The sequence below is a fragment of the Quercus suber genome, unplaced genomic scaffold (genome assembly GCF_002906115.3).
Source record: "Quercus suber isolate HL8 unplaced genomic scaffold, Cork oak 2.0 scaffold_465, whole genome shotgun sequence".
Lineage (NCBI taxonomy): Eukaryota > Viridiplantae > Streptophyta > Magnoliopsida > Fagales > Fagaceae > Quercus > Quercus suber.
The window spans coordinates 355,189-377,789 of record NW_027069916.1 but is presented as its reverse complement, the minus strand read 5'-3'; the positions used below and the strand labels follow the sequence as shown (position 1 = coordinate 377,789).

General features: G+C 35.7%; 3 protein-coding genes across 3 annotated transcripts; 2 read left to right on the top strand and 1 right to left on the bottom strand.

The window, feature by feature from the left end:
* Positions 1 to 3,166: 3,166 nt before the first annotated feature.
* Positions 3,167 to 3,904, top strand: LOC111997527 (uncharacterized). Its single transcript, XM_024029624.1, has one exon. The coding sequence runs from the start codon at positions 3,167 to 3,169 to the stop codon at positions 3,902 to 3,904; it is 738 nt and encodes a 245-aa protein (XP_023885392.1).
* Positions 3,905 to 6,828: 2,924 nt separating this feature from the next.
* LOC111997581 (putative disease resistance protein RGA3) lies at positions 6,829 to 13,731 on the bottom strand. Its single transcript, XM_024029691.2, has 5 exons — positions 9,859 to 13,731; positions 9,196 to 9,267; positions 8,472 to 8,617; positions 7,478 to 8,387; positions 6,829 to 7,236 (listed from the first exon to the last, which is right to left on the bottom strand). The coding sequence occupies exons 1-5, from the start codon at positions 13,343 to 13,345 to the stop codon at positions 7,220 to 7,222; spliced, it is 4,632 nt and encodes a 1,543-aa protein (XP_023885459.1). The 5' UTR covers positions 13,346 to 13,731; the 3' UTR covers positions 6,829 to 7,219.
* Positions 13,732 to 16,909: 3,178 nt separating this feature from the next.
* LOC111997517 (protein PHLOEM PROTEIN 2-LIKE A1) lies at positions 16,910 to 18,106 on the top strand. Its single transcript, XM_024029611.2, has 3 exons — positions 16,910 to 17,069; positions 17,285 to 17,400; positions 17,486 to 18,106. Exons 1-3 carry the CDS (start codon positions 16,995 to 16,997, stop codon positions 17,853 to 17,855), a joined length of 561 nt encoding a protein of 186 aa, XP_023885379.1. The 5' UTR covers positions 16,910 to 16,994; the 3' UTR covers positions 17,856 to 18,106.
* The last annotated feature ends 4,495 nt before the right edge of the window (positions 18,107 to 22,601 follow it).

Sequence of the window (22,601 nt, the reverse complement as noted above, 5' to 3'; positions counted from 1 at the left end):
ATAGGGAAAGAGCTTGTAGAGATCATACGAGCAAAAGATCACTCTGTCGTTTTTTTAGCCGAAACTTTGACAGATGAAGCAAGGCTAGAACAAGTTCAACGCGATATAGATTTTGATCATAGAAGGGTAGTTCAAAGGGAAGGCCGAGGAAGGGGTTTGGTTCTATTTTGGAAGTCAACAATTAATTTGAATATTGTAGGGTCGCATAGGTATTACATTGATGCTATTATCGATCAAGGTATGGAGAATGAATGGCGATTCACTAGTTTTTACGGTGAACCAGAGACAAGCAGAAGATGGGAAGCTTGGGATCAACTTAGGCATCTTAATTCCAATTCTAGAGTTCCGTGGATACGTATAGGTGATTTCAATGAGATCACAAAACAAGATGAAAAATTGGGTGGAGTGGCTCGGTCTCACAATCAGATGCAATTATTTCGAGAAGTCATTGACGAATATAATTTCATGGACCTTGGATATTTGGGGCCAAAATTCACTTGGAGTAGGCATTTTGTGAATGGTAGCTCAATATGGGAAAGGCTTGATAGGGGACTAGCTACAAACGATTGGTTTATGAAATTCCCAGGTTCAAGGGTCTATCATTTACATAGTGATTCATCGGATCACCGACCTATCCTACTTGTACTTGCACCTCTAGACCTACCACCGAAGAAAAAACCATTTCGTTTTGAAGAGATGTGGCTATCACATCCAAGTTGTGAGGAAACAGTTCAAGCTACCTGGCACTCTACTTTCGGATCAGATTTGAGTAAGGAGATCCTAGCAAAAGTTGATAAGTGTGGTAGTGAGTTGAGTAGATGGAACCGGGATGTGTTTGGAAGTGTTCGTCAAGAGCTGAACCGAAAGAAGAACCTGCTGGTCTTGGCCGAAAATCAAGCCATCATTAGTGGAAACAACCAAAAGGTACAGGAGCTAAAATTCGAGATAAATGTGCTATTGGATAGAGAAGCTCGTATGTGGGCACAACGGTCTAGACTTCTATGGGCCAGCCAAGGAGATAAATATACCAAGTACTTCCATAGCCGGGCAACAAAAAGGTTTAGGAAAAATCAGATTGGAAGGATTAGGGATGAACAAGATGCTTGGAGAGTCCAACCAGAGGAGGTTTTGGCCATAGTTGTAAATTATTACCGTGAGCTCTTCTCTTCTTCCACAATAAATTCTCTTAGTAGTGTCCTAGACCATGTACCACCAGTCATTACAGAGGAGATGAATGCTTCACTTACTGGAGAGTTTAAAGAAGATGAGGTCTTAATTGCTTTGAAACAGATGGCACCTTTAAAGGCACCAGGTCCGGATGGGATGCCTCCGCTCTTTTACCAACATTTTTGGAGTACGGTGGAAAAAGATGTCACTTCATCAGTTTTGACATGGTTAAACACAGGTACTCTACCTCACCCACTAAATCACACCTTTATAGCCCTTATCCCAAAGATTAAAAACCCGAAATATGTGCACCAATTTAGACCAATTAGCCTTTGTAATGTGCTGTATAAAATTTTTTCTAAAGTGTTAGCAAACCGGTTGAAAACTTTGCTGCCTACAATCATAACTGAACACCAATCAGCCGTTACAAAAGATAGGCTAATATCTGATAACATTCTTATTGCCTTTGAAACTTTACATTGCATTCAGAATCACAAATCCAATAATCATGGTTTTATGGCTCTGAAATTGGATATGAGTAAGGCCTATGATAGGGTGGAGTGGTCTTTCTTGGAGGAGTTGATGAGGAAAATGGGTTTTGCAGAGAAATGGATACATTTGATCATGATTTGTGTGAAATCAGTTACATATTCCATTTTGATTAATGGTGAACCAAGAGGCCTTATCCACCCAATAAGAGGCATTAGGCAAGGAGATCCCCTATCCCCTTTCTTATTCCTACTTTGTACCGAGGGACTGAATGGCCTAATTAAGCATGCAGAGACTAATGGAGAGATTCACGGCTTCTCTCTTTGTAGAAGAGGCCCAAAACTAACGCATCTGCTTTTTGCAGATGATAGTCTTCTATTTTGCAGGGCAACGGTGGAGGAATGTGAAAATGTGCCAAATATATTGGAAGCGTATGAAAAGGCATCGGGGCAGAAAGTCAATAGAAGCAAAACTTCCATCTTCTTTAGCAAGAGCACTCCGGAAGATATAAAAAATAGCATCAAACAAGCTTTGGGAGTCCAGGAGATTTTGCAGTATGACAAGTACCTGGGGCTGCCTTCTCTTGTGGGGAAAAGGAAAAAGGCTAGTTTCAACTACATTAAAGAAAGGATATGGCAAAAGCTTCAAGGGTGGGAAAGCAAGTTATTATCTCAAGTGGGAAGAGAAGTATTGATTAAGTCCATAGTGCAAGCCATACCTACCTATACTATGGGTTGCTTTAAACTCCCATTAGGGTTGTGTCATGAGATTGAAAGTCTAATTAAAAAGTTTTTTTGGGGGCAAAGGGGTGATCGAAGGAAGATCCATTGGGTAAAATGGGAGGAATTGACTAAGTCTAAAATGGTTGGAGGCATGGGATTTCGTGATTTAGAACTCCATAATGACTCACTCTTAACAAAACAAGCTTGGCGCCTTCTCCACAATAAAACCTCATTTTTCTATAAAGTATTCAAGCCAAGATTTTTTCCAAATTGCTCTATTATGGAAGCCAAAGAGTCAAGGTCGGGATCATATGCTTGGAAAAGTATTTTACATGGTAGGGATGTGCTAAGTAGGGGAGTAAGATGGAGAGTGGGGAATGGGGGGTCAATAAAAATTTGGCAGCACAACTGGCTTCCAAGAAAGCACCCCCCACAAGTGACTTCTTTTCCTATTGCATCCATGGAGACAGCCACGGTAGCTGACCTGATAGATACCAACACCAGGCAGTGGAACCATGAAGTTATTGACGGAGTTTTTGCACAAGATGAAGCTACCCTCATCAAGAAAATCCCACTTGGTCGAATTGCCTCAGAGGACACCCTTTTCTGGCCATACTCTCCGGATGGAAGGTACAACTGTAAGTCAGGATATAGATTTCTCAAGGAGGAAGCTCAATTGCAAACTGCCCAAGAACCCCACAACCAGGATTCAATGCTTTGGAAAAAAATTTGGTCTTAGTGTGCCAAACAAAGTTAAAAACTTGTTGTGGCATGCTTGCAAAAATGCGATGCCAACCAAAGCTAACTTGGTGCGAAGAACCATTATTGAGGATCCACTATGCGATCGGTGCCGAGCTGAGCATGAAACACCTTTGCACGCATTATGGGAGTGTAGAGAGCTGAACACGGTGTGGGCATCTTCTGGGCTGGAGCATATAAGAAGACAATCAAGCTTCTTGGACTTCAAAGACCTGGTAGCTTCGCTGCTGCAACAGCAAACAGAAGTGGGCCTAGCAGCGATGATGATGTGGTCTATTTGGTCACAAAGGAACCAGGTTCGGCTCAGACAACCTTCCACATCACTCCAACAGATCGTTCAGCTCTCAAAGGACAGGTATAATGAGTTCCTAACCTGTCAGGTACCTACAACGGTGAGAGCAGCTCGTGTCAAAAAGAAATGGGAGCCTCCACCAGCGGATTTGGTGAAAATAAACTTCGACGGCGCGACTTGCTCAGGCACCAACAAGTCAGGTCTCGGTGTGGTCATCAGAGACAGCATGGGTCAAGTATTGGCATCCTGTTCCAAGGTGGTCAACCAAGCGTACAATAGCAGTGAAGTCGAAGCTATGGCAGCAGGCCTGGCGCTGTCTTTTGCTGCAGAAATTGGCGTGAAAAATGCAGTTTTGGAAGGTGACTCACTGCTGGTGGTGAACGCTTTGACAGATTCCGAGAGCTCCTTGTCTCACATAGGACCTTTGATCAATGATGCTAAGTATCGTTTGAAAAATTACTGTACTCTTATGTAACGAGAGATTGTAATAATGTTGCTCATAGTTTGGCCAAACATACACTTAATATTCAAGACTTTTTAGTGTGGATGGAGGAAACTCCACCACAAGTTTTTCATGTACTTCAGGCTGATTTAGCCGGTTTATTTCAATGAATTTACAGATTTTCCCCTTATAAAAAAAAGTTAATTTTCTATTCTTCAACCAACTACTTTGAATAACATGCACGTCGACAGGAGTATCTAACTATCTTTCTACGCGGTGCACTGCTGACCCATTCAGATTCAGTAATAAAAAAGGGTGTTTATATTCCTATTTTCAAAAAGTATGCTCAAGTTTATGTTAGGCTTAAATGCAAAAACACGCCGTGGAGTTTGGTTGCAAAAACTCGGGTCATTTCTGAGGTATGATTGGATGAAGTTACTTTAATATTATTTTTCACTAATATTTTACAAATGAACATATAGATTAATAAATTGACAAAGTTTAGTCACAAAATTGGTTATATCCTTAAACTACAAACTCACTTAATAAAATAAATATTACTGCATATTTTGAAAATCTAACCGTTGAATTACATGTTTTTTACGTTCTTAATGCACATGTCAATTTTTGTGTCAATCGAATATCATTTACTATATAATTTATAATCTTATATTTTATGCATAATTTTAAATTACAAAAACTTGCAATTTAAAAATTTATTGATGACATAACTATTGATCTTTAATTTTCTTGAAATTTTGCAAACATTAAGGATATAAGAAGAAAATGCAATCCAATGGTAGATTTGTCAAAATTCACCTTAATAAAAAGATATTGAATGAGTTTGTAGCATAAGGCTACAATCGATTTTGTAACTAAATTTTGTCCTTAATAAATTGATCGGTCACTTCTTAACATACATTATTTGAAAATAAAATATTATCCAAACGTGAACAATTTTACATGCATTATTTGAATATTCGAATATAAAATACTGTCTAGACATGAACAATTTTACATATATTATTTGAATATAAAATACCATCTAGACATGAACAATTTTGGACCCATTCCATTGTTCTCTAATATTGAACATTACTTAATATCCATCATTATGATCTTCAACGTTTTTTGAGTTTTAACTTATGACGCTTATTTTTTATGATTCTGTTCTTTACAATCAGACTAAGACCCTAATTGATTTTTTGGTGTAGGCAACGATTGAATCCTGGATCTCTTATTCAACCATAAAAAACTTTACCAATTAAGTTAACTGGAATTCACTACAATATTTTTTAGAGAATGATTAAACAATGATATTATGCTAAACTTGTAAATAAATAAATAAATTGATTTATTTATTTATTTATTTATTTCAACCATTATCTTGATTCTTAGACTTTAAGTTTTATCTATTATGTAGGCCTAAAAATAAACCGGAAGTCATTGGTCTCTTCAACCCAATGTTGAGTTTCAGGCTCAACTCTCAAAACAAATCTGAGTCAAGTAAGGTCACCAATCGAGTGGATAATACATGGCTGCTGCGCACAAAAATGGCCCTTAACAATGAGTAAAAAAATTCCATATTTTTATTTTATTCTTTTAATTAAACACTTTTGGGAAGTATGATTTATCTTGAACAAGCTTGAAAGTTTGGATTATATTGAAAACCAAGCTTTCTTATGGAAAAAAAGAAATTGAAAATCTAATTTTGGTAAATATTTACAAATGTATTGAGATAAGCAATATATTCAAGAAGAGAGGTCATTATCTTACTTTTGTATATGTCAAAAGTGATAAAATCATAATTTTAAATGATAATATAGTGGTTTGGGATTAAAGTCAACATTAAAATAAATGACTACAAATTGAATATTTTTGAATAGGGAAAACTCTATTTTTCTCTTTCATTTCCAACTATCATGATTGGAAAAACTTAACTCCAATATATTTACCACTAGCAAATTAATAATATGAGCTATCATCAGGAGCGAACGCCATAAGTTGAAACTTTTTCTCAATTATGAGTAGATGAAAATTTTAATTTAAAAAAAAAGTAGAATAATATATATATAAACAAAATTTTCATTTATAAAGAACATAAAATTTTCATTAGTTGAAATAGGAAGCAACATGACATCATTTATTTTAGTAAAAGATCTTTTGTTAAATTTCAACAGGATACAAAATAGGCGAAAGGAGAAGATAGACGAAGACTTCATATTTTTAGACATCTTTTCTAAGTTTACTAAGAACCAGCCACGTTTGTGTTATATCCTAATAGGATTAGTCTAGTCACAAATTAGGCTTGTTATGGTTGTTTGTAAAGCCCAGAGACCGCACTTGATCAATATCTAATCAATCCAGTTTTGCCACGAGTGAAATAAGGTCAGCTATTGGATTGTTAATACTTAATAACCAGAAGAAGAAGAAGAAGAAGAAGAACGCAAATATTTATATTGGGTCAGCTTGAGGATTAAAGGATAAGGTTTGGTCTGTTCTAGTGGTTCCCTATATAAATGTGTGTAGGGTCCTAGAAGTTGACTAAATGGAAGAGACTAGGAAATGATAGAATCCCTATCCCAATGCGGACCTGATACCAGTCCAACTCGGTTACATAACCTGGTAACCCCATAAGGTTTACTTACCAAGGACAAGTTGGGGGGGGGGGGGGGGGGGGGGGCTAATTAAGCATATCATAGTATGATTATAATTATTAAAATGAACAACCGTGGCTATCCACTTGACAATATGCAGAGGACATATAGAAAGATAATTTTGCATTTGGTGGTGCTAAAAATAGCAATATGACCTTTTAACATCACTAATAATAATGCTCTAGAATATATAACTTTTTTTTTTTTTTTTGAGAGGAAGAATATATAACTTATTTGAGAAATAATGACTATAATGAAATATTAATCTATAATAGAGAACAAAATTTGTGTCCAAACTAGTTTGTTGAGAAACTCTTTAAACTTTTTATATACATAATTTGAAGACAGCAATACAATCTTTTTTCTTTTTGGAATGAGCTAGATTTTATTCAACAAACAGACAACATTACAAATAATAGGCAGCAAGCTGCAAACTGTATCGTCATCAAAACAAACATCCCCAGTCTGCTGCAGAACAGATTTAAAATAAAAAAGATTGAAAAAAGCAAGACCAATATTCAATCATAAACAGAAAAAGGAATTCTCCAATGGCTACACAGAATCCTATTTTGAATAGAATTCCTTATATTTCCACACAAGAACAACCTGTATCAGACGTCCTGCACAACGACTTGAACAATTTCAGCATGTAATACTCTATGTTATGTTGGACCTGCACCATGATACGCTCCTAGGATATGGTCATTCCTGCAACAAATGAAAGCAATCACCAATGAATTACTGGGCATTCTTGTTAATATTAAAAAAGAAACCCCTATGATTTTCTCAATTTTCCTTTTTTCTTCTTCATTGATTTTCACTGAAACTGCAGGTTCACATGTAGAGAAACTAATAGAAGTTCATTTAAGTATTCAGAAGAGTTTATAGTTCACATACAAGAATTTGTCGAGTGGATGAAATAGTAATTAGAAAAACAGAAAGTACTAACCTCCACTGCACGTAAGCGTCTCAAACTGTTTGTTGTAGTCCGACCACTTTTCTTCAATCTCCCTCTTGATCATCTCAGCTTCCTTCTTCTCCTCCTCTGCCTTAGCTGCCACATCCATCTTTTCCTTCAGCTTCTTTCCATCGGTGTAGATCATTTTCTTCTCTTGCTTTCCCTTTCCTTTCTGTTTAGTCAAAGAAACTATTTTTTGTTTTAGCTCCTTTATTTGTCCTTCAGCTCCAGAGATACTCTTTCCATCTGTTGACATTGTTTGCTTGTCATGCATGTGTTGTTCGGCCAGAGGGAAGGTGTCTACTTTCTTCTGTAGCTCATTGATCTGTGCTTCAGCCTCAATTATACTCATTTGAATTGTTGCCTCAACTGAGTTGAGCTCCAAAAACTTTTGTTTATTTGCATCCAGTTGAAATGCTATCTCAGCCATAGGCTTGATCAGATTGGTGCACCTTTCAATGGTGTCACTGGCTTGGCAGTATCGACTTTTCAGAACTTTGAAGTCCTTTGAGAGTTGGAGCACTAGGAATTTCATTCCAACTGAGATGCCTTCATTTTCATCCAAGTCACACAACAATTCTAATTCTGAATCTAAAGAAATGGAACGACCGGGGTGACATGCAGAAGAGAAGTCAGTTGCTAATACATTTTTTACTATGTCCAATGCCTTGTCTATGTCAGATTGACCTGGCCTGGTTTGCCGGGACTGCACATCAGTTATGACACTGCTGGCTGTGGACGGAGAAGTTTCAGATTTGGCTCCCAAGGAAATGTAAAAGTACTCCATATCATCGTCCTCATTGTCAATAGACTCAGTAGAACCCTCTTCATGCCCAACCCTGGCAATAGACTCAGAAGAGCCCTGACCTGATTCTTGTTTGGTGATTTCATTGGAAGAATCCTTCATAATAGATACAACACAATGAGCAATGACAGATAGAAGCAAAAGGAATTTTAAGATGATTAGATTGAGAAAAATGGAAACCTTTGGGGAACTTGATTTGCATTGAGTTAATGGAAAGGATCGTTTGGATCTGTTTTCTTCCCATTCTGTTTTTGGTTTTTTTAGTACCTCATCAACAGCTTTGTCTCCATCAACATCACTTTGATAGACCGCCATGGCAATGGCCCCTATAAAAATTGTGAATCAGTTCTGACTCAACCAAGATCATTATTTACAAAATGAGACTTTTTCCCTATACTAAGTTTTTCAAGTTAAAGCCTCAAAAAGAAGGTAAACAGTTTATGAAACAGGGTGGAAAAAGGTAAATGATACAAGAAGACTAAAAAAAAGTAAATTTCATGTATAGGTAGTAAGATGTGGGAGAGGTACTCTCTCTCTCTATTGAGTGAGGTTTACACTACTCAAATGGTTGGGAGAGAGATTTGAACCAGTAACTTTCATTTCATGGTATGTGATCTGCAGTCAATTATGTTACCTCTTGGGATTGAGGCATACCAAATTAGATTTGTTAGACAAATTTAATTCTATCAGCCAGGTTAGAGGTTTTCAGTCAAAGAAGTTTTTTCTATAGTTGGTTCTTTCTCAAGGGATGTAACACATGATCAAACAACACAATAGTATTGTGAAGCAAACCATCATTTTAAGGATGGAACAAGATACATGAGAGAGCAGCATATTATGGTGTCATTAGCTCATACACTTACACAAGGTGGAGTCAAGTAAAAGAGAGAGCTATGCCTTTTACCTTTGTGACTTTGCTTTAAGAGAGATGAATTTGGTTGCTTTTTAATCGGTTGTGCATCAATTATTTCTATCCCTGAAACAAAATGAAATTTATTAATAACTATAAGGAGCTTTCTTGTTAAACTTACAAAGAAAACATAAATTTACAGATTCTCAGATATATATATATATATATATTGTTTCTTCTGTTGGGGATTAAACTGCACTGCAAGTTCACATCTAGAAAACTGATAAAAAAATTATTTAAAAAAAAAAAAAAAAAGCCATCATAAATACTCAAAAGGGTACGATAGCATGTTTGCATGTGGGGGACAACACAAAAACGAATGCAATAAATATAAACCCAAATTAACTTTATACCAAATAAAACATACACAATGACACACAAGGAGCAGTTCATGAATCCATGTCATGTTTACTGGAAAGTTTTCTGTAGCGATAAATATTAAAATTTCATTTTAATATTAATTTTAATTTTTCCAGGTCTGAAGAAACACAAATTCCATGCAAAAAAATTAAAAGGAGCACGCCTCATATAGAAAATGTTAGTAATATCAAGGACTTCATAGTTAGTTGGCATATTTGAATCTATTTTGTGTTAAATAGTTGACATTATATGATTCTAGTAATTAGTACAAAAATATATAGTATATGAAGTACTAACCTCCAAGTTTTGGAAGAAGACGATACCAAGCTGGTTCTGATGGTTTCTTCTTGGGCAAAGATGATGTTGAAGAAACTTTAGGGAAATCAATCTCCAGGTCAAGAATGTGCAAAACCTTTGGCCTATCTGGACCTCCTCCACCACCTTCCTCCTTTTGACAACGCTCCGCCAATAGTGGACATCTTTGTATTTGCAGATGTTGAAGAGAGCTGGGAAGCCCATCCTCAGGCAAGGACTGGAGCATAGGGCAGCCCACAATGTAAAGGTCCTTGAGTGAAGTGAGGCTCTTCAGTATCTCCTTTGGGCCTAGAAACTGCAGAAGGGGGCATGATGCAATACTCAAACACTCCAGATTAGCAGGTAACCTCTCAGTTAATTTCACAAGCATTGGACAGTTTCGGATGGAAAGAACTGTGAGAGATATCAAAGTTGGCAGTGACCCTTCTTCGCTCTCTGACAAAGACATTAGATCTTTGCAATCAGAAATATACAAAGTCTTGAGGCCAGGAAGTTGGGGCCATTTTGGAAGTGAGGTGAGGTTTGAGATGCTGGATATGACCAGTGAGTATAGAGAGCTGGTATTGGGTATTGCCCTCACTAATGTTCCATCGTGACATGCATCCAGTGCTAAATGCTGAAGACGTCGGGCAAAATGTGGATGTGGGAGACCAACTAATAACTCACACCCACTGATCTCCAACTTCTGGGGAGCAAAGTGTTGAGGCAGTGCCTGCAGCTTGGGACAGCTTATTACATTCAGTTCCAACAATTCAAACCAGGACCCTTGGTGCCAAGTTGAACGTTGGCCTTGATCATTTACAGCCTCCCATGTTGTCGGTACTTCATGCCAATCCTCCAGAATGAGATTGTCAATAAGTTTTAGAAACATCAAACCTGGGGCCATTGGAAGAGTCCTTAGAGATTTGCAGCATTTGATCTTCAAGGTTCTCAACTTTGGAAAGACGTTGGGTAGCTCCCTCAGTTTGGGGCAGTTGCTAAACTTTAGCCGTGAGAGTGAAGGGCATTTGACCTCTGGCCATTCCTCCAACTCCTGCATACCTTTGATGTAGAGCACTTGAAGATTGGGTAGCTCACCTAGGGTGAGGGTTCTGCATTTTGTGCACTCATTCAAGGTAACACTGACCAAATTTTGGAGCTGCCCTTCTCTCATCCAAGCTGGAAATTCATTCCCCCTGTAGTGACGAATTTGGAGCTCTTTGAGGTTTGAGTGAGGTTGTAGGCCTTCTAGTACACTCTTTTCAGTTGCTTCACCCTGTGTATTGACAACCCTGTCACTCCATTCAAACACCAATTTCCGAAGGTACTTTTTCTCATTCATCTTAGCCTCCCATACATTAACCACATTTTCTAGCTTTGACATATGTAAGGTTCCTGAGAGGTATGCCATGTTCTTCAGTTCTTCAATTCCGTATCCAGTCTTGTCGCCAACCTGAAATGCATGCCAATCGTGCAGACTGGTTAAGTTCCCCACTTTTGGTGGCAGGATGGAGAACTTGACCCAGAATAAATCATCGAGCTCCAGATGTCGCAAATTAACCAAGTTCCCAAGGTCCTTGGGCAATTCGAAAAGCCAAGGGCAACCCAAGAGTTTCAACGTTTCCAAATTGTAGAGTCTGCAAATTGACTTGGGAAGAAGTTTGATTTCTGTTCTAGAGAGGTCAAGGTAGCGTAACAACTTCAACTCTTTAATTGAGCTAGGCAATTCCAAGATTATGCTTGAACTAAGATCTAAGGTCCGTATGTATTTCATCGTACGAAACGCTTTCTCAAGGGCCTGACCGAAGTTTTTCAAGTAGTGACTAGGAAATAGAAGTGACCGCAGCTTACTAGCATTCTCAACAATCGTCAACATAGGCTTCTCAACATCTTTACCAAGCAAGCTCACATGACGAGATTGTTCAGAGAAACTGTAGGGCTCGTTATCATTAACCAGACCACAGTTGGGGCTTGAAATCGATTGTGCCAAGTCATGGATAAGATCATGCATGTTGAATATCTCCTTGACTTCAATGACCGAAACTTGAAAGAAAGACCTTATTAAGAGCTCATCAAAATATGCAATTCCAGTCTCCTCCTCTGTCTTTCGTCGTTGAGCTTGTATAAACCTTTGCGAAATCCAAAGCTTGACCAACTCTTCCTTGTGGAAAGTGTAGGCCTTTGGAAACAAGGAGCAGTAAGAAAAGCAGCGCTTTAGATGAGAAGGTAGATGGTCATAGCTCAATTTCAAAATAGCCAAAATTTTGGGCTTGTCATTTCCAGAGTTCAGGTCCTCTATCTCCCATATTTCACTGCTTTGAATTTGCCGCCATTTGTCAACATCATCAACGCAACCACGCAAGAGACCTCCCATTGCCTTGACTGCCAATGGGAGACCTTTGCACTTCCTGACGATTTCTCTACCAATTTCTTCCAAAACTTTCAGCCTTTGGCTAGACAAACTGTCACCCTTAAATGCAATTTTTGCAAACAAGGACCAGCATTCCTCTTCAGGTAGATAGCTCAAAAGATGGGGAGGTTGTGTGCCTATGATATCCTTAACCTTGGTAATCCGACTGGTGACCAAGACTCTGCTTCCCTTTGCCCCTTGTTTCAAGAGATCCCTTAGGGGCTCCCATTTTAGGTAATCCTCAGTCCAGACATCATCTAGAACAAGTAAGAAACGTTGTCCAACCAAGTATTCTAGAAGCCGGGACTGTAGGTGGCTTGTGGAGCTGTCATCCAATTTCATCTTGGAATGAAATTGTATCATTTCTTTGAGAATCCTGGTGAGATCAAATTGGACTGTGACGCAGACCCACATTCTGGCTTCAAAATGCTCCTTTACCCTGTCGTCATTGAAGAGAAGCTGAGCAAGAGTTGTTTTGCCCAAGCCCCCCATACCTATGATGGGAATCACGGAAACGTCTCCTTCTTTATCAAATTCATTTGATAACAGCATATGTGTCATCCTTTCTTTATCATCCTCCCTGCCAATGACATCTGACTTGTCTACAAAATAGCCCGTATAGCTTGGGCTCTCAGTCTCACCGCCATTAACTTTGATGTCGAGATGGAAAGCTTCTTTTTCTTTGGCAATCCTATCGAATCTTTCTGAAATCTTTTTGATATTTTGCGCTGCATCACGTTTATATGATATTTTGCTTTTACTCAGAGGAGGCTGGATAATATGTTCCTTCCGCTTTTGTTTCCAACGATAGGCTTCTGTTGCAAAAGTATCCAATATGTCTTCGGCATCAGAAGCTGCCTCCTGGAGTTTTCTGAGCCAATCTTTCAAATGTGGATCATTCACTTGCTTGTTCTCTGCATCTTCAACCACACCTTGGATACTAGTCAGCTTACTTTCCAGGTTCTTTATCTCTTCCTTGACACCATGGACCTTAGAATACTCATCCTTGATCAAGGAAGTAGTAGTCTTCAAGATGAAAGATAGAACTGGTTTTATCACCTGTGAAGAAGGGTCAGCCATGTATGGTTTGTTAATAGCTCAAAGTAAGAAGAAGAAGAAGAAGAAGAAGAATGCAAATATCTCTGTTGGGTCAGTATGTGAATTAGAGGATAAGCACTTTTTTTTTTTTTTTGTATGAAATTGAACCAAACAATCAAAGGATAACTATCATCCTTTGTTCCAGGGTTCTCTATTTACATGGGCGTAGTGTCTCTAGGAGACTGGCTAAAGGGAAGAGACTAGGAAATTGCATTAGAATATTAATGAACTATTTTTTCAAGTTTCCCAATTCAGTTACTTATCCTCCTCCCACAAAATTAAATAACGAGAAGAAGGAAAGAAGTCCCAAAGAAGTAACATGCTGAAGAAGAAGAGTTATCTAACGCGGTTACTTAATTACTTGACTTGTGTGGGACGGGTGGATGGAGGAAAAGATCCCCTCCAATCAAATAAATACCCGTGTCGTAAATCTTGCTAAAAATGAGAAAGGGAGTTCGATGATTAATAAATGGAAGGGGATTTTATAATGACGAGAATAGTCAGCTCTGTATGTCCAAATTAGACAAAAAACAAATAAATAAATAAATAAGTCTAGTGTCACGTTCTTACGGTGAATTATGGTTGGTAGACAGGTGTCCTCTTATAAATTTATGGGTGAATTGTGGCACAAATTATGCCACAAGTTGTGGCACCAAAATTGACTGGTGAGAAACTGTTGGTTCCAAATTCCATTTATTATTAAAGCTTGTGCAGAAAGTGTTATGTGGGACAGGACACTTGATTAGATTTCTACTGGTGAGAAAGGTTGTTTGTTCCATGAAACTCACCACAACGACTGAGCCATAACTTAAAGCCTAAGATTTTAATTTCTTTTTTATCTTTTTATAATTTTTTGAGCTAACAAAGTAAGCACTCCATTAATACCTCAGTTAGGTCTGCCTGTTTATCAAATTACCCTTGCAATATATATATCTCAGTTCTCTCACACTTCATGCTTTCTCTTGTCTCTGCTCTGCCGTGCCCTCAGCTCTATCACTCTCATGCTCATCTCCTCTGCTTTGCCCTCTCCGTGGTAAGTGAGCCGTGAACCCGGTCTACCACCACAATCAACAAAATCAACAAAACCCATTTCAAACCCAACTCAAAATCAAACCCAAAATCCACAGAAAATCAACTCAAAATTAAACCATTAATTAAAAACCCATAACCCAAACCCAAAATCAAATAAAAATAAAAATACAAACCCAATATTTCAATCATCTTCATCATCATCATCATCATCATCTTCTCTGGAGGAAGTGAAAGAGCAGCTTTCGAATTGTCAAAAAAAAATAAAAATAAATAAAAGAGCTCAGCGGTGGAACAACGTTCTGGAGGAAAGGAGAAAGGGAAAAAGGAGAAAAGAAAAAGAGATGAAGAAAAAAGTGAAAGTGGAATGTTCTGGAGGCTAGGGAGTGGTAGGGAAAAAGGGAAAAGAAGGAAAAAGAAAAAGAAAAAGAAAAAAGAGAAGGCTACGTGGGTGGAGGAGAAAAAAAGAGGGAAAATAGAGAAAAAAATAATTTTAATAGTACGTTAAAATTAAAATCTGTATTAATTTTTATCACAATATTTTTACAATAAATTTTAAATGGTAGGTTATTATTAGCTAATATTGGTGAGAAAAAAATAATTTTAATAGTATGTTAAAATTAAAATCAGTATCAATTATCACAATAATTTTATAATATTTTCACAATAAATTTTAAGTGGTAGGTTATTATTAGCTAATATTGATGAGAAAAAATTAATTTTTTTAGAAAGAGAAAAATTGATTTAAGTATATGAAGTAGTTGATTTAAATATGAAATAAACTCACATAAAAAAAAAAAAGTATGAAATAAACTTCCTTATATATACATTGTCCTTTTTGGTAATTTATCCCTTAAACTGCCACTTTTATAAGTGCTAGCCAAACACTCAGATTTTTCAAAAAGTACTTTTTAACAGCTTTTACCAAACACTCAGCTTTTTGAAACTCCACTTTTTCATTATGCACTTTTTGAAAACTCCACTTTTTCATTATGCACTTTTACAAAAAGCTGAACCAAACTCACCCTTAATCCCAAACTGCTATATTATCATCTAAAATTATGGTTTTATCACTTTTGACATATACAAAAGTACGATAATGATCTCTCTTCTTGAATATATTGCTTATCTCAATAAATTTGTAAATATTTACCAAAAATTGATTTTCAATTTCTTTTTTTCCCTAAGAAAGCCTGGTTTTCAAATATAATCCAAACTTTCAAGCTTGTTCAAGATAAATCATACTTCCCAAAAGTGTTTAATTAAAAAAAAAAAAAAAAACTATGGGATTTTTTTACTCATTGTTAAGGACCATTTTTGTGCGCAGCCACGTATTATCCGCTCGAATGGTGATCTTGCTAGACTCGGATTTGTTTTGGGAGTCAAGCCCAGAACTCGACATTGGGCTGAAGAGACCAATGACTTCTAGTGCATTTTTAGGCCTACAAAATAGATAAAACTCAAGTCTAAGAATCAAGATAATAGCAGAAATAAATAAATATATGTTTAGGATAATATCATTGTTTAATCATTCTCTAAAAGAAATTGTAATAAGTTTCAGTTAACTCAATTGGTAAAGTTTTTGATTGTTGAATAAGAGATTTGGAGTTCAATCAGTGCCTGCACCAAAAAATCAATTGGAATCTTAGTCTAATGATAAAGAACAGAATTATTAAAAGTGGATGTCATAAGTTGAAACTCAAAAAATGTTAAAGATCATAATGATGGATATTAAGTAATGTCCAATATTAGAGAACAATGGATTGGGTCCAAAATTGTTCATGTCTAGATAGAATTATATATTCAAATAATGTATGTAAAATTGTTCACGTCTAGATAATATTTTATATTCAAATAATGTATATTAAGAAGTGATAGATCAATTTATTAATCTATATGTTCATTAGTAAAATATATTAGTGAAAGATAATATTAAAGTAACTTGCATGCAGCAATGCCTCATTGCAATACCTAAGAAATGACTCGTGTTTTTGCAACTAACCAAACACCACCGGGTGTTTTTGCAATTAAACCTAACATAAACTTGAGCATACTTTTGAAAATAGAAAAATAAACACCCTTTTGATTACTGAATCTGAATGGGCCTGCAGTGCACCGCGTAGAAAGATAGTTAGACACTCTTGTTGACGTACATGTTATTCAAAGTAGTTAGTTGAAGAATAAAAAATTAACTTAAAAGTTAAATTAAGATTTAAAAGGAAGAAAGAGTTCTAGAGTCATTGACAGATCTTTATAAAACTTTAGTCTTCAGCAATTAGAGTAATCCGTGCATCTTTGACAAATTAAAGTCATTTAAGTTTTAAATAATTGATCTTCTTCTAAAAAAAGACTAATTAAATGGTCTAACTGTCTTTTCAGATTGAGAAAAAGTACCTAGACGGTAGAAAAGAAAAATCTCACTTAAATAAAATAAAATAAAGACTTATCGCTTTTAGGAGGAAGGGTCCAAGGCTCTTCTTGGAATTTTCTAACATCCTTAATAACAAAGATTACAAATTCCATTTGCTTGTTATAAACAGCTTAGGGAGAGGAGAAGGAAACAGTTGAGTTAAACTTGTTTGATTTACCAAAGAAAGAAACTATGAAGAAGAAGGCATCAACAGATCTCATCAACAAGAACACCGTGTCTGAAGAATTCCTTGAATTCAAGAGGAAGGTCAGTCAGCTTTTTCTGTTTCTCTTTAACTCATTGCAATTGTAATCAATATATGTCTAAACATGATGATGGCAAATCATGTATGCCTTAACTTTAGACACGCAGGGTTACTTTTCTTCTCAATCATTGTAAAACAAGGTAATTACTTTTTCATAATATAGAAATAACTATATGCTGATTTTTTTTTTCTTTATTGCTTTTCAATCATTGTGCAGAAAAAATGGGGTGATAAGTTGACAGGCCATAAGTGCTTTATGTTGTATCCAAGGTCGCTCTACATCACCTGGGGTAATCGTGAATACTGGACTTGGGATTGTTTTGAGGAAACTGGGTGAGTTTTTTTATTTTTTATTTTAATGGGCGTATTTACTATTCTCCATAATTTTATAGCTTGAGCCTTGTACCATAACTTGCAGTGATGAAAACATTGAAGTAGCCAAACTATCTCATGTATGTTGGCTGGATGTGAGAGGAAAATTGACAATGTCAGATCTGTCCCCGGAGGTTGAATATGAAATTGTGTATGTGGTGAAGTTGACAAAAGGGGCTTCTGGTTGGGAACTCCCTATCAGACTTAAACTCTCTCTCCCAGGTGGAAGAGTTCAAGAACGCCAAGTTTGCCTTTTGGAGAAGCCTAGAAAACAATGGATGGAGCTCAATGTTGGCAATTTCCAGTCCAAGGATGGAGAATCGGGAGAAGTTTGCTTCGATCTTTTTGAGCATGGAGGACATTGGAAAACTGGACTTATAATTAAAGGTGCCATCCTTCGGCCAAAACAGAGTTGACTCTTCGAAGTTTGATAGAATAAACGTCGAATAATAGTTTGTACCTTTGTAGTCGATACTTGTGATAAAAATTATATCCCTAGAATTATTTTATTGTATATTAATTAGTCATGCTATATATGCTTGTTAAGTCTCGCCACACATTGGCTGTATCGGATTTATTTGTTTGTTCACTCTCAATTGTATCCGTGCTAGTGTCTATATGTAAAATGAAATTCCCTAAACATAATTTAATAAATTATTCCATATAATAGGGGTGTTGGAAGTATTGCACAAATATTTTACTTTTGTGATTTGTGAACAAGATCAATAATCAATATATGCACAAATTTATGTGTAAATGTACTAGAGAAAATAGAGTAAAACTCACTGATTAAATTAATGCAGAATGTTTGATACAAAATTGATCAAGGCTAGTATTTGATACTATGTCCTTAAGGCAAATTTCACCCCTCACACAATTTATTTAGTGATGCTTTGAGTCTTTTGGACATCAGCTTCCCAAGGTACAATGATTAACAACACGCAAAAGAATCACTACAATCTCCAAGCATAACAAACATAAATCTCTCTCTCTCTAAAGATTCTAATGAATGAATGAAAAAACTCTCTAAAATGAAATGAGGGGATACACTAGCACTAGTTCAGAATAGGTGCAATAGTGAATAGATATATTGTTACAAACTCGCACCAGTTCTAAAAGGCGCAATAACCAATAGACATATTTGTTTGAAATAAAGCAGTGTGCAATAACAAACATTGAAACAAGCCTCACCCACTTGGGCCAGTACTTATGGAATCAATTTCGTATTCACTCCTTAACGGTTTGTTTGTGAATGTCCATGACTTAATAAACCATTTTTTCACCAAGGGGTTCAAATGAGCGTTCCACATTAATAGTTTTCTTCATAATGCCCCAGGTCTGTGCTTCAAAACTGGTAGAACGATTGCATCAGTACATGATAGAGTAGGCTTGTGGCGGTGACATGTGAAACTTGGTTAAGTAAATATGTTGGTTTAGTTGGCTTACTTTGGATTCTATGAATGTTTATTTGGTTTGGAGAGAAGTAACACATGTAAGTAAACAAATGTCATTATTTTTATGTGTTAAGTATCAAGATGCTTAATTGGTAAAATCTTTAATAGTTGAATAAAAGATAAAAAATTCAATTCTCACCTACACTAATAATCTTGATTTGATGTTAAAGAGTATAAGCATCAGAGGTGGATCCCATAAATTAACATGTACAGATTGCAATAGACGAGATTAGCAATTAAAAAAAAGGTGAAAAATATTATATTCTTAGAGCTAATGTAAAGTTAAGACCATTAGTCATATTAACCACTTTATCTCTCACCAAAAAAAAAAAAAAATCACTTTAGCTACAATCAGTTTTGTAACAAAAATTAAGTTGGATTGTGCTAGAGGATATGTCATTGCGTGTCTCCCTTTCCTAGCCATTACAAGAGAAACAATCTAGAACGTTTATTGCATAAGAACCATGTTCATTCTTATTATATGTATCCTTTCATTAAGACCTTCAAACTTTAAAGAACAGTGACATAGTTGGAAATTGCCCAAGATGCTAATTTGGAGTGGCCATGAAAGATTCCTTGACTTTTAAGCATAAATTTGTAAAAATTATAATTTAGCTTAATGGGATTTCATATTATCGCAATTTATTTTATAAACGTTCAACTAATATATTTGACCTCTAAAGATCTTAGACTAAAATGTCAAGAGTTTTATAGGTTGTAGCTCAACTGGCACATTTTAGTATTTTCGATTGAGACATTTAAGGTTTAAATTCTCCCTCCCTAATGTAACTATAAATTTTATAATAAATAATAATAATATCAAAGATTTTGGACTTAAATGAATTCATTCATATTAAAGATTGGATTGACATGGTACATGTAACACTTATCTTGAGTCACATGATAGAAGCGCAAGGTATAAAACATGCGTGCATATTTTATTCACTCTACACACCTCCCTTTTTGATTGGCGGGTTACGGTGGGGCTTGGGCTTAGGCTTTATGAATGATTTCAATCTCGACGAGTCATGGTTGTTTGGGTTATTGCTGTTTTTTTTTTTTTAATATATAAAGTATAAATAATTTTATTGTGGTATAATGCAAAATATAGAATGAGATGCAAAGATGTGTTATTAAAGTGATAATGTAAAATAAATAAAATAGCTCTTGGTAATGTAAAATATATATATATATATATATATTTTGCATAAGAGAATGAAAATGCTCTCAAGTATCAGCTATTCAATTACACATAAAAATAAGTTATATATAAAAATAAGTGTATATATATATATGTAATTCTTTTTTTTTTTAATAAAAAAAATACATATGAAAATTAGGTTAAAATAAATAATTTAAAAAAACACCTAAATGCTACTTTAAAAGCTGTGTCAACTATACTCTCAAGACATCCCGCTCCAATCTCCAACCATCGGCACCAGCTCCACCTTGCCTTGTTGCCATGGCCGCAGTGAAACTCACCATGACCTCCACAAACCATTCACACACAAATCATTCCAAAGGATTTTTCCTTCCCATGTTTACACCTACATACATCAATGTCGTACACCTCCTCAAAGGTAATACCTTTCTGAACTCTAATCTTATTATTATCATTATTATTATTTGTTTACTGATCCTATCGTTTTTATTACATTGGGGATTAATGGAGTGCTTACTTTGTTAGCTCAAAAAATTATAAAAAGATAAAAATGAAATTAAAATCTTAGGCTTTAAGTTATGGCTCAGTCGTTGTGGTGAGTTTCATGGAACAAACAACCTTTCTCACCGGTAGAAATCTAATCAAGTGTCCTGTCCCACGTAACACTTTCTGCACAAGCTTTAGTGCCCGTTTGGCTGGGCTTTTAGAGCCAACTTTTACCATTTATGCGCATTTTACAAATGCTGAGAAACTTTTTGCGTTTGGCTCAGCCCAAAACGCAACTTTTTGAAAAAAGTTGCGTTTTGGGCCAAGGCAAAAAACTAATCCATGAACGCGCAACAATATGGAGCATCAGAGGTCCATAAGCAAAGGCAAACGCGCATTAAAGGCAACATTAAAATAAATGAGTACAAGTTGAATATTTTTGAATAGGGAAAACTCTATTTTTCTCTTTCCTTTCCAACCATCATGATTGGAAAAACTTAACCCCTATCACTAGCAAATTAATAATATGAAAAGATGAAAATTTTAATTAAAAAAAGTAAAATAATATATAATTTTTTTATTTATAAAGAACAAAAAAAAAAAAAATAACTAAGAGTGTTTTCAAAATTTTTTTAAAGAATAAACAAATATAAAATTTTAAATTATCATATATATATATATATGATAAAATTAAAAAAAAATTAAAAAAATAAGACCAGGGTGATCACAGTGCTGCCGCCTAAGAATATATGCCGGCGAAACGGAGTGTCTCAATCTAAGAGAGAAATCTTATACTATACATGCCATACTAGGACTCATTGTTTCATCCCGGAGTCGTTGCTGTCAATAGTCGTCCAACAGTCTTGCCCTTTGTTTTTGCTCCAGCTGTTGGGCTCTCATTGGGTTTTTTGTAGTTTTTGGGTTGTTGTGTTGTTGCTCTCTGAGCTCTGCTTTAATGTTGCGTGTGGTTGTATGCGTCTGTAGTCGTGATGTGTATTGTCTTTTTGTTTATCTAATAAATCACCTGATATGCGAAAAAAAAAATCGATAGTTAAGATTTGAAGAATTTAAATCCTTGGCTCTTTTTTCCTTAAAAAAAAAAAAGGAGATTAAATTCTATAAGGATGGGGTGTAAAACCTATGTTTTACACTAACCAATAAGTGATTGCCACATCAGCATTTTACTTAAAATTTATTAAAATTTAATACATCCTACCACACCTAATAACATCTCGATAGATTCTCAATTTGGTTAGATTTATATATGGATATTAGAATTGATTGAGTATAATTGTATTTATTCTTAAATATGTGATAAGATGATGTGGCATGTTGGAATTGGAGGGGTAAAACATGAGTTTTACACCACGTCCTTATAGAATTTAATGTCAAAAAAAAAATCATTGGCCCTTTTATAAAAGAAAGACTTAACATACGACACGAGTTAATTAGAAAGAAATGACGCTACGCCGATAACCTCTGCCAAAGACAATTATCGTCAATCAATTCATTTCTCTTTGTCCTTTCCTTCCTCACCTTCCTTATCTTTCTCTCTTTACATCATTACCTGCAAATCTTTACGAGGTGTAACTTCAAACTCTAACACAACAAACCTCGTCAAACCAAACATGGATTATTCAGTAAATATCACCTACTTTCCCATTGGTTTTAGTTTTTAATTTTTTATTATCGTTGGGCGTGGCTTACCGTTTTTCATGCAATTATATATATATATATATATAAATGATGTGTTTTGTTTATTGTGCAGGGATCTAGTTCTTTAACAGTATGTGAGCGTGTCAGTGTGGCGTGTACACCGCTTTTAGCCATATTTGAGTGTCTGATATTCGCTTTCAAGGGTTGCTTCGAGTGCAGGCCACCATGCTTGCAGAACTGCGGGAACCGCTTTGAAGAGATAGCTCGCTTAGCCAGCGAAACAATTTGTAAGTGCTTTTTGAAAGTTCTTCCAACTCATTGCGTCGCAGTCTATATATGTTATTTTTTAATGGTACGATTTGTTTAGATAATTTAACGTCTATTAGTAACCTCTGCCAAAGACA